Consider the following 14,045-nt stretch of genomic DNA (forward strand, 5'->3'; position numbering starts at 1 on the left):
TACTTTCATAACGAATTTCCTTTCCAGCTTACACTTGTACATTTGCTAATAAGCAAAGCCCTTTTGCTGGATAATATCATTGAGATCTGGCTTACAACTTTTCTCATAACATGTATAGACACTTGTATAGTCAATAAGAGTCTGATGTAAATAAGCCTTTATTTAGTATGGCAGAGAGCAATATGCAAAGTGCAGAATTCACAGCAACCGAAATAAAAATCAGCTTTCACTAGTCTAAATGTACTCTTCTCCTAAGCGCTGGAATCAGTTGCTATTAATTTCTACACATCATTGCTTTCTGTGCCATGTTATTAAATAAAGATCTTTGTGAATGAAGCAACATTATAAAAGGATGGACAATGCAACAGCGACATAGCAAAAAAAAAAAAAAAACAATTAAAATAATAATAGTAATTTATGCCAAGCCTGGTACATACAGAGTATGACATTATACATAGATTTATTGGTTAATATCAGTAACTCTTCCAGATGAATAATGCAGTCAGTTCTGTGAAAAATGGAGTCCACACTGCTAAAACAACAAATGAGGCATTTATGTGGTAAATATGGCCAAAGGTACCACTTCTCTCCTTTTTTTTTGGCTGACTGGCCAATCAAAATGTTCCATCAAGCTCAACCAACATTTACGATGGTAGCTCATTTGCCATAACATTTGCCATAACATTCCAGTATGGAATATTTCGATTGGCCAGTCAATATCCTTACCATACAAAAATGTTCCATTAAGACCTGTTTTCAGACTGGGCTAATGACAAAAAATTTAAACAGAGCAAAAACATTTATGACACTAAACAAATAACACTGTGCCTTTTATTTTTTCTGTGCGAAACCGAGACCCTGATTAGCATAAGCAAACTCGGTTAGGGACACCTACACCCCCCCTCCCCACTATGACGGGAGCGGGAGGACTTAACTGGGAGCTACACCTTTCTTCCTCGACATAACTTCCCACAATCCACTGTTTCACTTAACGTCTCATTTTTCAAGTGCCAACGCGGTCATTTCAACTTTTCTCAAGCCAGAGCTAAAAGCCGCCACTGACTGCAAAAAAAGGGATCATCGTGAGAGCCGTAGCTATACAGGTCTTTAAATGGAAGCTTTAATTGTGGCACCTTAGAAATTGCTCTTCAAGTATTCCTGACGTATAACACTCTTTTCTAGAAAATGCCTATCCTACCTGTTTAAATTACCCTGAAAAAAGAACAAAAAACAAAAACACTAAATATATTTAAATATGCTTTCTCCCGTTGACCCACCCACCCCACCCAATCCCAACATTCCAAAGTAAAAAATAAAAACATAAAACTTTGTACACATCGTAAATGAAAATAAACGAAAAATATTGGAACTCACGATTATTATTTGTTTTGTTAGAATAGTGCGTTCACTGAAGATATGTAGATTTAAGCAAGCAATTTTTTAACCTTTTAGAGTTTTTAGTAATAACTTTTGTACAAGTTTGTTTAAGAAGCACGATCTCTCAGTCGACTGTCCCTTTCTCTCCTCTCCATCCTGTTTTTGGCCCTGTTAGAGAAAGAGAGTCATCCAAGTCACATGTTGCCAAACATTGGTATCAATTTGTTCTTCCGATGCTGTTTTTGTTTGTTTTCCGATGTTAACTTATTTGTTGATCTTGTTGCCGTTGTTACATTATCAGGAGGAGGATTTCGGCTTATATGAAATATTCCTTTTTGTCGTCAGTTCCGCCTTGTCCGCCCTCTGCATTGATGATGGCTGTGTCGGCATCGGGTGCGTCATCTGATCCCTTGGCTTCATGAGTAAGATAGGTGCCTGAAAACGGACAAATAGACAATACTGCAACATCATCATTATCATCCTCGACTTTTCCTAGCAAAAGATGGGAGATTATAGCATATACAGTAAGGCTTTAAATTTTTCTCTAAATAATATATGTTATTTTAGAGCTTGATCACGGGGCATGCTTTAATATGTAGTAGAAATCCCACTTTAAAGCATGCTACCGCAACACACAGTAACGCAATAGGGTTGATTTACTAAAACTGAAGAGTACAAAATCTGGTCCAGTTGTGCATGGTGGCTTCTAACAGTCGGTTCACACTATGGCGACACGACTTTGGGGGCGACCTGTAAAGTCGCCGTGCACCGCGACTTCTGCGTGACTTGCACGGACTTCACATAATGACTTCGGTCAAAAGTAGTGCAGGAACTATTTTCTAAGTCGGAGTGACTTTAGTCGCTCCTTTTAGAACGGTTCCAATTGCACTGAATGGACCGCGACTTGTCAGGCGGCCAAGTCGCCTGACAAGTCGTGGTAGTGTGAACCGGGACTAACTTCAGCTTGTTTAATTAACCTTTGACAAAAAACCTAGAAGCTGATTGGTTTCCTTGCAGAGCTGCACCAGATTTTGCACTCTCCTGTTTTATCAAGTCAACCCCAATGTATACACTGATTAGCAACAACTTTATGACCACCGAGAAGTTACGTGGATAACATTGATCATCTTGTTACAAAGGCATCTAAAAGTTGGTGAGATATATTAGGCAGCGAGTAAACATGTTGTTTCTGAAGCTGATGTGTTGAAAGTACAAGAAAATGGGCACCGTGGTTTGTTGTGTTTGGGCTAGAGTGCCCATGCTGGTCTGTGTCCTACAATGGGCACATGAGCATAGGAATTGGACCACGGAGCAGTGGAAGAAGGTGGCTTAATCTGATGAATCATATTTTATTTTAAATCATATGGGTGGCCGGGTGTGTGTGCATTAATTATCTGGGGAAGAGATGGCACCAGGATGCAGTATGGGAAGAAGGCAAGGGTGGAGTCAGCGTGATGCTCTGGGCAACATTCAGCTGGGAAAACCTGGGTCCTGTCATTCATGTGGATGTTACTTGACCAGTACTACCTAAATATTTTTTATGACCAATGGTCAGGTATTCCCTGATGGCAGTGGCCTCTTTTAGATGAATATTGTGCCCTGCTACACTGCAAACATGTATCAAGGATGGTTTGAGGAACACAACAAGTAGGCAAGGAGAAAGAGGTTTTTCAGCAGAAGCACCCAACAAATATTACTCAAAAAACTGAGGAACACAACTCCAGATCTCAATCCAGTATCTGTGGGATGTGCTGGAAAAACAAGTCTGAGCCATGGAAGCTCCACCTCACAACTTACAGGACTTAAGCAGGCATGTCCAACCTGCGGCCCAAAACCCCAGGCAATGCGGCCCACTGCCCCCTGATAATTTTTTTTTTGCTGGGGAGGAAGGAAGTCGGGTCGGGGGCATGGCCTCAGCGGCTTCCAACTAATGGTAGGCAGAGGCTGCCTCGGAGGGGAGGGGAGGGGAGGGGAGGGGGGAGGCGAGCATGTGCAGTGATTCTGACTCCTACCACCATGACTACTTCAAATCACTGAAGTGGTCATGGTGGTTAGACTGTTCCTTTAATATCTCTCAGAAGAAGTAAACCTCTGTATACGGATTCCATTTCATTTGATCATCTTCTAGTTGTGTTAAATTAGTGCGGGGGGTTGTGGTAGCGCGGGTAGGGCGCGGCGGCATTTTATTACTTATATACCTTAACTATAGTATATATTTTATATGCGGCCCGAGAAAATTTCTCTACACTTAATGTGGCCCAGAGAAGCCAAAAAGTTGGACACCCATGACTTAAAGGATCTGCTAGTGTGCGCTTGGTGCCAGATATCACAGCATACCTTCAGAGCTCTAATGGAATCCATGTCTTGAGAGGTCAGGGCAGTTCTGGTGGCAAAAGAGGGACCTACTCAATATTAGGTGGGTAGTCATGAAGTTAAGGCTGATCGGTGTAAGTGTGTTGTGGTAACCCAATGTACATAAATAGAAAAACAAAAAAATCAAACATGAAAAAAATGCACTTCCCGAATAACATAGTGCAGAAATATAAATACTTTGTGCATTGTGGTGTGCTGCACTGCCAAAAATATGAGATGTTTCATGAGATGAGGTGTCTTAACAGCCCATTTCAAATGAATGGGCTGCCTTGACGCTGTGAGCGTCAATGCATGAAAATGTATGAGCAGTAGGGTGTGAATGAGCCCTTATATACGACTGAACTGCAGCCAACAGACAAATAGGCAATACTACAGCATCATCATTATCTTCCTTGACATTTCGTAATGAAAGTTGGCCATACAACAGTAGAATTTGGTTAGAAAATAATAGTTTTTGAAACATTCTTTCATTTTTCTCATAGTTAATGGGCTATCTATAACAGTCCCATATAAAATAATTGTAACTAATTTGCAGCTCTGTGCACACAATAATTTATTTATACTGTAAAATATAATCCAACTCATATTTTCATATAACACACCAACTGGGTAAGTAAAAATACTGCATATAAAAAATATATATAAATAAATTACAACCCCCCCCCCCCCCCATGTTCTTATTACCATCTATTTGTGCAATAAATTAATTTAAAACATTCATAAAACCCACTTAAATCTCCTAAGGTGCTATCAAGAGGATCCTTTTGAAAAAGTCTTTCACTGGACAAAACACGTTGGGCCATGGCCTAGCGGTGGACGTGTACAGGCCGCCTTGCTGACCTGAGGTCTCTGGGTAGAGAGATACGTCCAGCTACAGCATCTGGCCTTGCAATCTGTGAGATACTAATAGACTCAGCAGCTTGTTACATGTGATTCAATACTTTTTATTAGGGTTGCACCTATACTGATACCAGATTCCCCCATTGCCAAATTAAATGTACACAAAAAATGCAGCAATTATCAGTTGTTAAAGAGCATTTATAGGCAATTATCAGTTGTTAAAGCTGCCGTGTCCTGGTTGTTACCCCCACCCCCAAAAAAAACGGAATTTTTGTAAAATCTTACCTGTAAAATTCCTTTCTCTGAGTCCTCCGACAGTCGCCGCCTCTTCATATTCGTCACATATGGGGTATTAGACTTTGCTCCGAAGGAGTAGCTAGGCAACAGAATATGTTAACAATAAAGCTTTAACATATCCCACCCTCAAGGGGTGGTCCCCTCAGTCAATACCCTCCTACTTCCTGCAACCATATCTCAGTTTTAGTGGAATAGCAGTAGAGTATACATTCAAACCCCAAAAGAGGGGCGGGGGCGGCGACTGTCGGAGGACTCAGAGAAAGGAATTTTACAGGTAAGATTTTACAAAAATTCCGTTTTCTCTTACGTCCTCCGACAGTCGCCGCCTCTTCATATTCGTCACATATGGGGACGTCCCAAAGCAGTGCAAACATGAGGGGTGGGAAACGCATCCGCGCCGAAAGGCAACGCAGTCTCCGCATCAAAGAAAGGAACCTTACCAAAGGAAGGAAACCAGCTGGGCTACAGCAAAAATAAGTGCTCAACAGGAGCAACAACCCAGGAAAAGACAAAAAAACCAGGGGATACAAAAAACTATCCCAACAGCCAGGAGTCCCCAACAAGGGACCCTATGGAACAGCCGCACTAAGAACCTTGCGGCCAAAGGAAGCATCCGCCGATGCCTGAACATCTACTTTGTAGAATTTTGTGAAAGTGTGCACGGTCGACCAAGTCGCCGCCTTACACACCTGGGCTACAGAAGCCCCATGACGGCAGGCCCAAGACGTACTCAGAGATCTAGTAGAGTGCGCCTTCACAGGCACAGGGGGAACCTTCCCCTGCAAGGCATAGGCCTGTTCAATGGTCTGCCTGATCCATTTGGCGATGGTAGAGGCCGAAGCCGCCATGCCCTTCCGAGGACCCTCTGGAAGAACAAACAAGGAGTCCGTCCTACGAAAAGACTCAGTCGATTTAAGGTAAACCCTTATCGCCCGAACAACATCCAGAGAGTGCAATCTCACCTCCTTTGGATGTTTAGGCTTCGTGCACAACGAAGGCAAAACAATATCCTCGTTAAGATGGAATTCCGAAACTCGTTTCGGCAGAAAAGAAGGATTAGGTCGCAAGACCACCTTATCCAAATGAACAACCAGGTACGGAGACTTGCAGGACAAAGCCGCCAGTTCCGACACTCTGCGAGCCGAAGTGATCGCCACCAAAAAGGCGACCTTTTTGGACAACATAGACAACGAGATCTCCCTGATCTGTTCAAAAGGAGCACGTTGTAACACAGATAGAACGAGATTCAAGTCCCAAGGGGGCAAAGGATCCCTCCTAGGAGGAACCAGATGCCGCACACCCTGAATAAAAGTGCCAACCAAGGAGTTGGAAGCCACGGGACGTTGAAACAGAACGGCCAGCGCAGACACCTGACCCTTTATCGTAGCCAGCGCCAAACGCTGATCGACACCCGTCTGAAGGAAAGACAGCACACGGGAAACCGAGTACGTGCGGGGTGAAAACCCCCTGGACTCACACCAGGCAAAATAGGCCTTCCAAGTACGGTAATAAACCTTCCCCGAGGAAGACTTCCTCGCGTTGATCAAAGTATGAACGACCTCTGGAGAGAGACCCTTCTCCTTCAGGACCTCGGTCTCAACAGCCAGGCCGTCAAAGCCAGCGACTGTAAAGCAGGATGGTAAATCGGTCCTTGAGACAGTAGATCGTCTCGAAGAGGCAGACGCCAAGGGGCGTCGACCGCCAGATTCACGAGGTCTGCGTACCAGGACCGGCGAGGCCAGTCCGGTGCCACAAGAATCACCGTGCTGCGTTCCGAGTGTAACCTGCGAAGGAACCTGGACAGCAACTGAATCGGTGGAAACGCGTACATCAGCCTGTACTGATGCCACGGGGCCACTAACGCGTCCGACGCGTCTGCCCGAGGGTCGCGTGTCCTTGCCACGAACCTCTTCACCTTGTAGTTGAGGCGAGACGCGAACAGGTCCACATCTGGAAGACCCCACTTCGCGCACAACATCTGGAAGACAGCCGGGTGGAGAGACCATTCCCCCTGATCCAGGGTCTGGCGACTCAGATAGTCCGCCTGCCAGTTCTCCACTCCCGGAATGTGAACCGCCGTTATCGCCGGGACATGAGTCTCGGCCCAAGACAGAATGTCGGCCACTTCTCGAGCCGCTCGGGCACTCCTGGTGCCCCCTTGGTGGTTGATGTAGGCCACCGCCGTGGCATTGTCCGTCTGCACCCGAACCGGGCAGCCCTGCAGCCGGTCCGTCCAGCGATGAAGACAGAGCCTTATCGCACGCAATTCCAGAATGTTGATCGGGAGGGAAGACTCCCCCACCGACCAGGTCCCCTGGGCGGACAGAACGCCCAGAACACCACCCCAGCCCGACAGGCTGGCATCCGTGGTGATTATCGTCCACGAGATCGGACGAAACGACTTGCCCCCGGACACCAACGGGGACTGGAGCCACCACAGAAGGTTTTCCCTGGTGCGATGACTCAACGAGATCTGAAGATCCAGAGATTGAGGTCGCCCGTCCCACTTGGACAGGATCTCCGCTTGGAGACCCCGCGTGTGAAACTGCGCGAAAGGAATCGCCTCGAAGGCCGAGACCATCAATCCCAGACATCTCATACACGTCCGCAGAGACGAGTGTGGAACGTCCCTGAGGGACCTGACTTCCTCCTGAAGAGTCCTGAGTTTGTCTTCCGGCAGGAAGACCTTCGCCTGCACCGAGTCCAGTATCATTCCCAGATAGGGGAGACGAACCGACGGACTCAGTGTCGACTTTGGAACATTTATCGTCCAACCAAACTCCTGCAGAGTTTGCATTGTGACAGACAGGTCCTTCTCCAGACCCTGTCTGGTCGCAGACCGAACCAGAATGTCGTCCAGATACCCCAGGACAGAAATGCCCTGGGCCCTCAATAATGCCAGAACCGGTGCAAGCACCTTGGTGAAGACCCGCGGAGCCGAGGCGAGACCAAAGGGCAACGCCACGAACTGGTAGTGATCCTCCGCAATGGCAAATCGAAGGTATCTCTGATGACCCTCGAATATGGGGATGTGAAGGTACGCATCCTTCAAATCGATGGAGGCCATGAATTCCCCCGGAACCAGGGCAGCCACCACCGAGCGCAGGGATTCCATGCGGAACTTGCGAACCCGCACAGAGCGGTTCAGAGCCTTCAAGTCCAGAATCGGACGAACCTTGCCCTCCTTCCTGGGCACGGTGAACAGATTGGAATAAAACCCCCGAAATCTGTCCCGATGAGGCACCGGAACCACCACTCCCTGAGCCCTCAGGTCCCGCACCGCCAGGTGCAGATCCCGCAGGCGCTCTGGAGACAGTTGAAGATTTGAGGGAAAAAATCTGCTCTCCGGCCGAGAGAGAAACTCGATCTTGTAACCAGATCGAACGATTTCCAGAACCCATCTGTCCCGCACACGGGCCAACCAGGGCTGAAGAAAACCGAGCAAGCGTCCCCCCACCCCAAAACTGGGTGAGGGCGCCCCTTCAGGCCGAACTGTTATGGGCAGCAGGTCCGGATTGGCCGGACTTCTGTTTCCCAGACCAGGGCTTCTTCTGAGAGCCTTGGCCTTTGAACGGTTTGCCCTTGTAGTGCGGCCGAAAGGCACGAAAGGACCCCGGGAGCCGCTCGATCGTTACTTCAATCCCCCCCTCCCGCCGCCTTCCGCGGCTCTGCCCGGGTCTTCCGGAATCGGCTTCGATCGGGTCTCTGATGACGTAACCCGGAGGCGGCGTTCATGACGTCACGTCCGGGTTATTCGGCTGCTAAAGGCGGCAGATTCAAAAAGTGACAGTATTCAAAAATGCGTTTTGAATACATTGAAGTGTAGTGGAGGGGTCTGGGGTCTTTTAGACCCTCGATATAACACACAATAACTCGCTATAACACACAATGTAGTGTATGTGGAAAACAAAGCTTCTAAATACCATTTTTGCAGATAGCTTTAGGCCGGTCAGGTGACTCCCGGTCGCTCTCCGCCCCTATCTAAGGGCTACAGCGGGAGGAGCTGAGAGGCCAGCACAGCGGTCACGTGACCTCCCAGTTGACGTTAGCGGGGGATCTCGGCTCCTCCTACTGTAGTCCTGGATCGGGCAAGAAGAGCGGCCGGAAGTCACCTGACTGGCCTGAAGATATCTGCAAAAATGGTATTTAGAAGCTTCGTTTTTCACATACACTTACATAGTGTGTTATAGCTAAATACAAGAGAGGGGCTGGCTGCATATCGCAACCCAAGGTTTCAAACACTTTAACAACTGATGACTCATTCATCGGTCAGCAAGGTTCCTGCTGACAGATCAATCTAAAACACAACCATGGGCAGCTGCCACTAGCTATCAGTGTCTGTGGAAGAGCCAAACCTGTGGAGTCTGCCATGCATGGAGGGAGGAACACAAGAACTCCCTGTGCCGCCTGCCAGGAGAGGAGCCCGCTGCTGACTGGTAATGAAAAACTCAGGGTTTAACCCTGTGCTGCCCTTAGAATTCCAGTGTGAACTCTGTGCTGCCTGCAGGGAGAGACACCTCATTGACTAATTAGGAACCCAGTGTTAACCCCCTGTGCTGCCTGCAAGGGAGAGAAGACCCCTGATTGGCTAATCAGTTTAACCCTGTACTGCCTATGTGCTATACAGCTCATCTGTTAGGCTAGACAGAGCCCAATGATTTAACCCTGTGCTGCCCTGTAAGTGTGAAGTAGGATACTGCTGTACTATAAACAGGACCCATTTGTTACCACGTGCTGCATATATATATACACACACACACACAGTATATACATACAGTACAGACCAAAAGTTTGGACACACCTTCTCATTCAAAGAGTTTTCTTTATTTTCATAACTATGAAAATTGTAGAGTCACACTTCAAGAGGTAGTCACCTGAAATGGTCTTCCAACAGTCTTGAAGGAGTTCCCAGAGATGCTTAGCACTTGTTGGCCCTTTTGCCTTCACTCTGCGGTCCAGCTCATCCCAAACCATCTCGATTGGGTTCAGGTCCGGTGACTGGAGGCCAGGTCATCTGGCGCAGCACCCCATCACTCTCCTTCTTGGTCAAATAGCCCTTACACAGCCTGGAGGTGTGTTTGGGGTCATTGTCCTGTTGAAAAATAAATGATGGTCCAACTAAATGCAAACCGGATGGAATAGCATGCCGCTGCAAGATGCTGTGGTAGCCATGCTGGTTCAGTATGCCTTCAATTTTGAATAAATCCCCAACAGTGTCACCAGCAAAGCACCCCCACACCATCACACCTCCTCCTCCATGCTTCACGGTGGGAACCAGGCATGTAGAGTCCATCCGTTCACCTTTTCTGCGTCGCACAAAGACATGGTGGTTGGAACCAAAGATCTCAAATTTGGACTCATCAGACCAAAGCACAGATTTCCACTGGTCTAATGTCCATTCCTTGTGTTCTTTAGCCCAAACAAGTCTCTTCTGCTTGTTGCCTTTCTTTAGCAGTGGTTTCCTAGCAGATATTCTACCATGAAGGCCTGATTCACACAATCTCCTCTGAAACAGTTGTTCTAGAGATGTGTCTGCTGCTAGAACTCCGTGTGCCATTGACCTGGTCTCTAATCTGAGCGATTTCTGAGGCTGGGGACTCGGATGAACTTATCCTCCGGAGCAGAGGTGACTCTTGATCTTCCTTTCCTGGGGCGGTCCGCGTGTGAGCCAGTTTCTTTGTAGCGCTTGATGGTTTTTGTGACTGCATTTGGGGACACTTTGAAAGTTTTCCCAATTTTTCGGACCGACTGACCTTCATTTCTTAAAGTAATGATGGCCACTCGTTTTCCTGTACTTAGAATTTGTATTATGGCAAGAAAAAAGCAGCTAACAGTCTATTCAGTAGGACTATCAGCTGTGTATCCACCTGACTTCTGCACAACACAACTGATGGTCCCAACCCCATTTATAAGGCAAGAAATCACACATTAAACCTGACAGGGCACACCTCTGAAGTGAAAACCATTTCAGGTGACTACCTCTTGAAGTGTGACTCTACAATTTTCATAGTCATGAAAATAAAGAAAACTCTTGTGGTCTGTACTGTTTATGGGGGGAAGGCTGACAGGCTGTAGTGACCACTTTGGTGGGCATCTCCTTGTGCTCCTTGAGCTGTGTGCGCTGATGATGGAGGCTCATCCCCTTTTTTGGAACTCCCTAAATGCCAGAAATAGGTATCGGTAATTGATATCCGTGAGTACTTAAAAAACCGTATGGGTACTTGCCAAAAAAGTGGTATCGGTGCATTTATACTTTTTATCTTGTGAGTAGAATTGCTTTAAAACCTTCCTTGTTATACTGAACAACTACACATTTATGGCTGCTTCCTTCCGTTTTCATACTTAAGCCTCGTACACACGCAACGATTGTTGGCCGTGAATTTTCGGCCAACGTCCGATCGGCCGATTGTCGGCTTGTTAGTATGATGCTTCCGACAACCGACTCCGACTTTTCGGCCGAACAAAATCTGGTGTGCATGCTATAAACGGCTGATTTTCCGTCAGTCAGTACAGATTTCGGCAGACAAAAATCTGATGAGCAAGACTGGGCATGCTCAGAGATGAAAAAACACACGGAAAGTAAACAATCACATGACATCACTTCTGAAGTTGGTTTTTGTTGGCCGAGAAAATTTGTGTGCAGTCTAGAGCACATTTCAACCAACACAGCAACACTGGACAAAAGATGGCCGATCGGTCGGCCGATAATCGTTGCGTGTGTACGAGGCTTTAGCCTTTGGATGAGAACTGGAGTAGCGATCCAAGAGTCTGAGAGTGTACCCTGTCGGAAAGCTGACATCTTGGTGGATCCTAATGTGCTTAATGCCGATCTTTAAATATAGAGTTGCAAGCTCAATGGGTATGAATCACTGAGCGCTGAGTGAAGGCTGGAATATCAAGATTGCACTTTGGAAGATTTCACGTATGAACACTTTTGAAGAATTAAGTGGATTTTATGGACTTTTATAAGTTATACATTTTGTTTATTGCACAAATAGATTGTAATAAAAACGTGGGGGGTTCGGAGTTTATTTATACATATTTTTCACATGCAGTATTTTTACTTACCTGGTTGATGTGTGATATGAATTTATGAGTTAGATATTTATTTTGAAGTATGAATTATTGTGTGCACAGCACTGCAATCTCTTTAAATTATTTTAGGTGGGATTGTTAGAGATTGGTTTGGGGTTTTTAATTGCAGAATCAGTGGTGCTGGTTTAAAAAATATATATTTTTTATCTATAGGACACATTGATTTCGAGTAAGATTTTTTCAGTAAGAGAGATATATGGAATTTTTTTTTTTAAACATAGCAATGAGGAAAGTCATATGATGATGATAGGAAATATTTCTCGAACAAACAAAATTATAACTGTTAATGTGGTTTTTGGTCAGGAAAACTGAAAGTACTGTGATGTGCATGGAATCCCGAAATCAAGCGTAGGAGTTAAAACACTGGCATTGTGATTGAAATACATTTTTCAGGTTTTCATATGAAGTATGTAGAGCCTATAATGCAGAGGTGTCGAACTAAATTTTGTTGTGGGCTGCATCAGCATTATGGTTGTCCTCAAAGGGCCAGTTGTATCTGTCCTACTATATACATTTATGCAGAGCTTTTTTTTTAGGTGCAGGAACTCCCTGGAACCGTATCCAACAATGGGTGTGGCCGGATTGCAGTGGGAGGATCTTAAAGGGACAATAAAAACCAGGAGAGCTTTATGTGCGGAGTTCAGAGGTGTGCTGTGTACAGAGTGCAGTGTTGAGGAGTGCTCTACAGACAGAGTGCAGTGTTGAGGAGTGCTCTAAATACAGAGTATAGTGTTGAGGAGTGCTATACATAAAGAGTGCAGTGTACCCACCAATGAAGACCCTAATGATTTGTACTGGGATGAGAACTCTAGGATGGATTCCTGATGATTTGTACTGGGATGAGAAATCTAGGATGGATCCCTGATGATTTGTACTGGGATGAGAACTCTAGGATGGGTCCCTGATGATTTGTACTGGGATGAGAAATCTAGGATGGATCCCTGATGATTTGTACTGGGATGAGAACTCTAGGATGGATCCCTGGTGATTTGTACTGGGATGAGAACTCTAGGATGGATATCTGATGATTTGTACTGGGATGAGAACTCTAGGATGGATCTCTGATGATTTGTACTGGGATGAGAACTCTAGGATGAATCCCTGATGATTTGTTCTGGGATGAGAACTCTAGAATGGATCCCTGATGATTTGTACTGGGATGAGAACTCTAGGATGGATCCCTGATGATTTGTACTGGGATGAGAACTCTAGGATGGATCTCCGATGATTTGTACTGGGATGAGAACTCTAGGATGGATCTCTGATGATTTGTACTGGGATGAGAACTCTAGAATGAATCTCTGATGATTTGTACTGGGATGAGAACTCTAGAATGGATCCCTGATGGTTTGTACTGGGATGAGAACTCTAGGATGAATCTCTGATGATTTGTACTGGAATGAGAACTCTAGGATGGATCTCTGATGATTTGTACTGGGATGAGAACTCTAGGATGGATTTGTACTGGAATGAGAACTCTAGGATGGATCTCTGATGATTTGTACTGGGATGAGAACTCTAGAATGGATCCCTGATGATTTGTACTGGGATAAGAACTCTAGGATGGATCTTACCTTTGTGTCTGATCAAGTAGCGTGCCAAAACAATGAGCAGACAGAACAGAAGAAAGGCAATCACGGCTACCACTCCTCCAACGACAGCATGGTCCAGGCCTTGATGGGTGGGATAGGGACTGGGGTCTGGAGGCATCAAGGAATGAGGAGACAAGGAACGAGAAGTAGTGGACAAGGGTAGGAGTTGGGGGGAAGGGGGGGGGGTAAAGGAAGAAACATAGAATAAGAAGTGAAAATACAGAATAGAAGCAGAACAATTGTCCAAGAGAAAACTGCTGTAACTCACACAGTATACAGAACCTTGCAGAAAATAAAACCTTAATCATAAGAAGCTTTGCACACAGATAAGGCATGTAATAGATGGATCTGCAGGGAAGTGAGTGAGTGGGTCTTACATGCAGCTGTTAGGAAACAGAAAGTTCATGCAAGAACAATGGCAGACCACTGTGGGTGGCTCCTAAATCCCCTGATACTGTTAATGGAGCACGA

The 14,045-nt window shown here is 45.8% G+C and overlaps 1 protein-coding gene across 3 annotated transcripts in view; it reads right to left on the minus strand.

Annotated features, from left to right (window-relative positions):
• Nucleotides 1-396: 396 nt before the first annotated feature.
• Nucleotides 397-14,045, minus strand: part of CADM3 (cell adhesion molecule 3) — a 715,770-nt gene continuing 702,121 nt past the window's right edge. For all 3 annotated transcript variants that reach the window (XM_082275533.1, XM_082275534.1, XM_082275535.1), the window contains 2 exons: nt 13,557-13,682; nt 397-1,812 (listed from right to left, as the gene is read on the minus strand). In XM_082275533.1, the coding sequence (XP_082131659.1) occupies nt 1,694-1,812; nt 13,557-13,682 (245 nt within the window). In that variant the 3' untranslated portion in view covers nt 397-1,693. The remainder of the gene's footprint in view (nt 1,813-13,556; nt 13,683-14,045) is intronic.

Source organism: Pelophylax lessonae (genome assembly GCF_965119305.1).
Source record: "Pelophylax lessonae genome assembly, chromosome: 13".
Classification (NCBI taxonomy): Eukaryota; Metazoa; Chordata; class Amphibia; order Anura; family Ranidae; genus Pelophylax; species Pelophylax lessonae.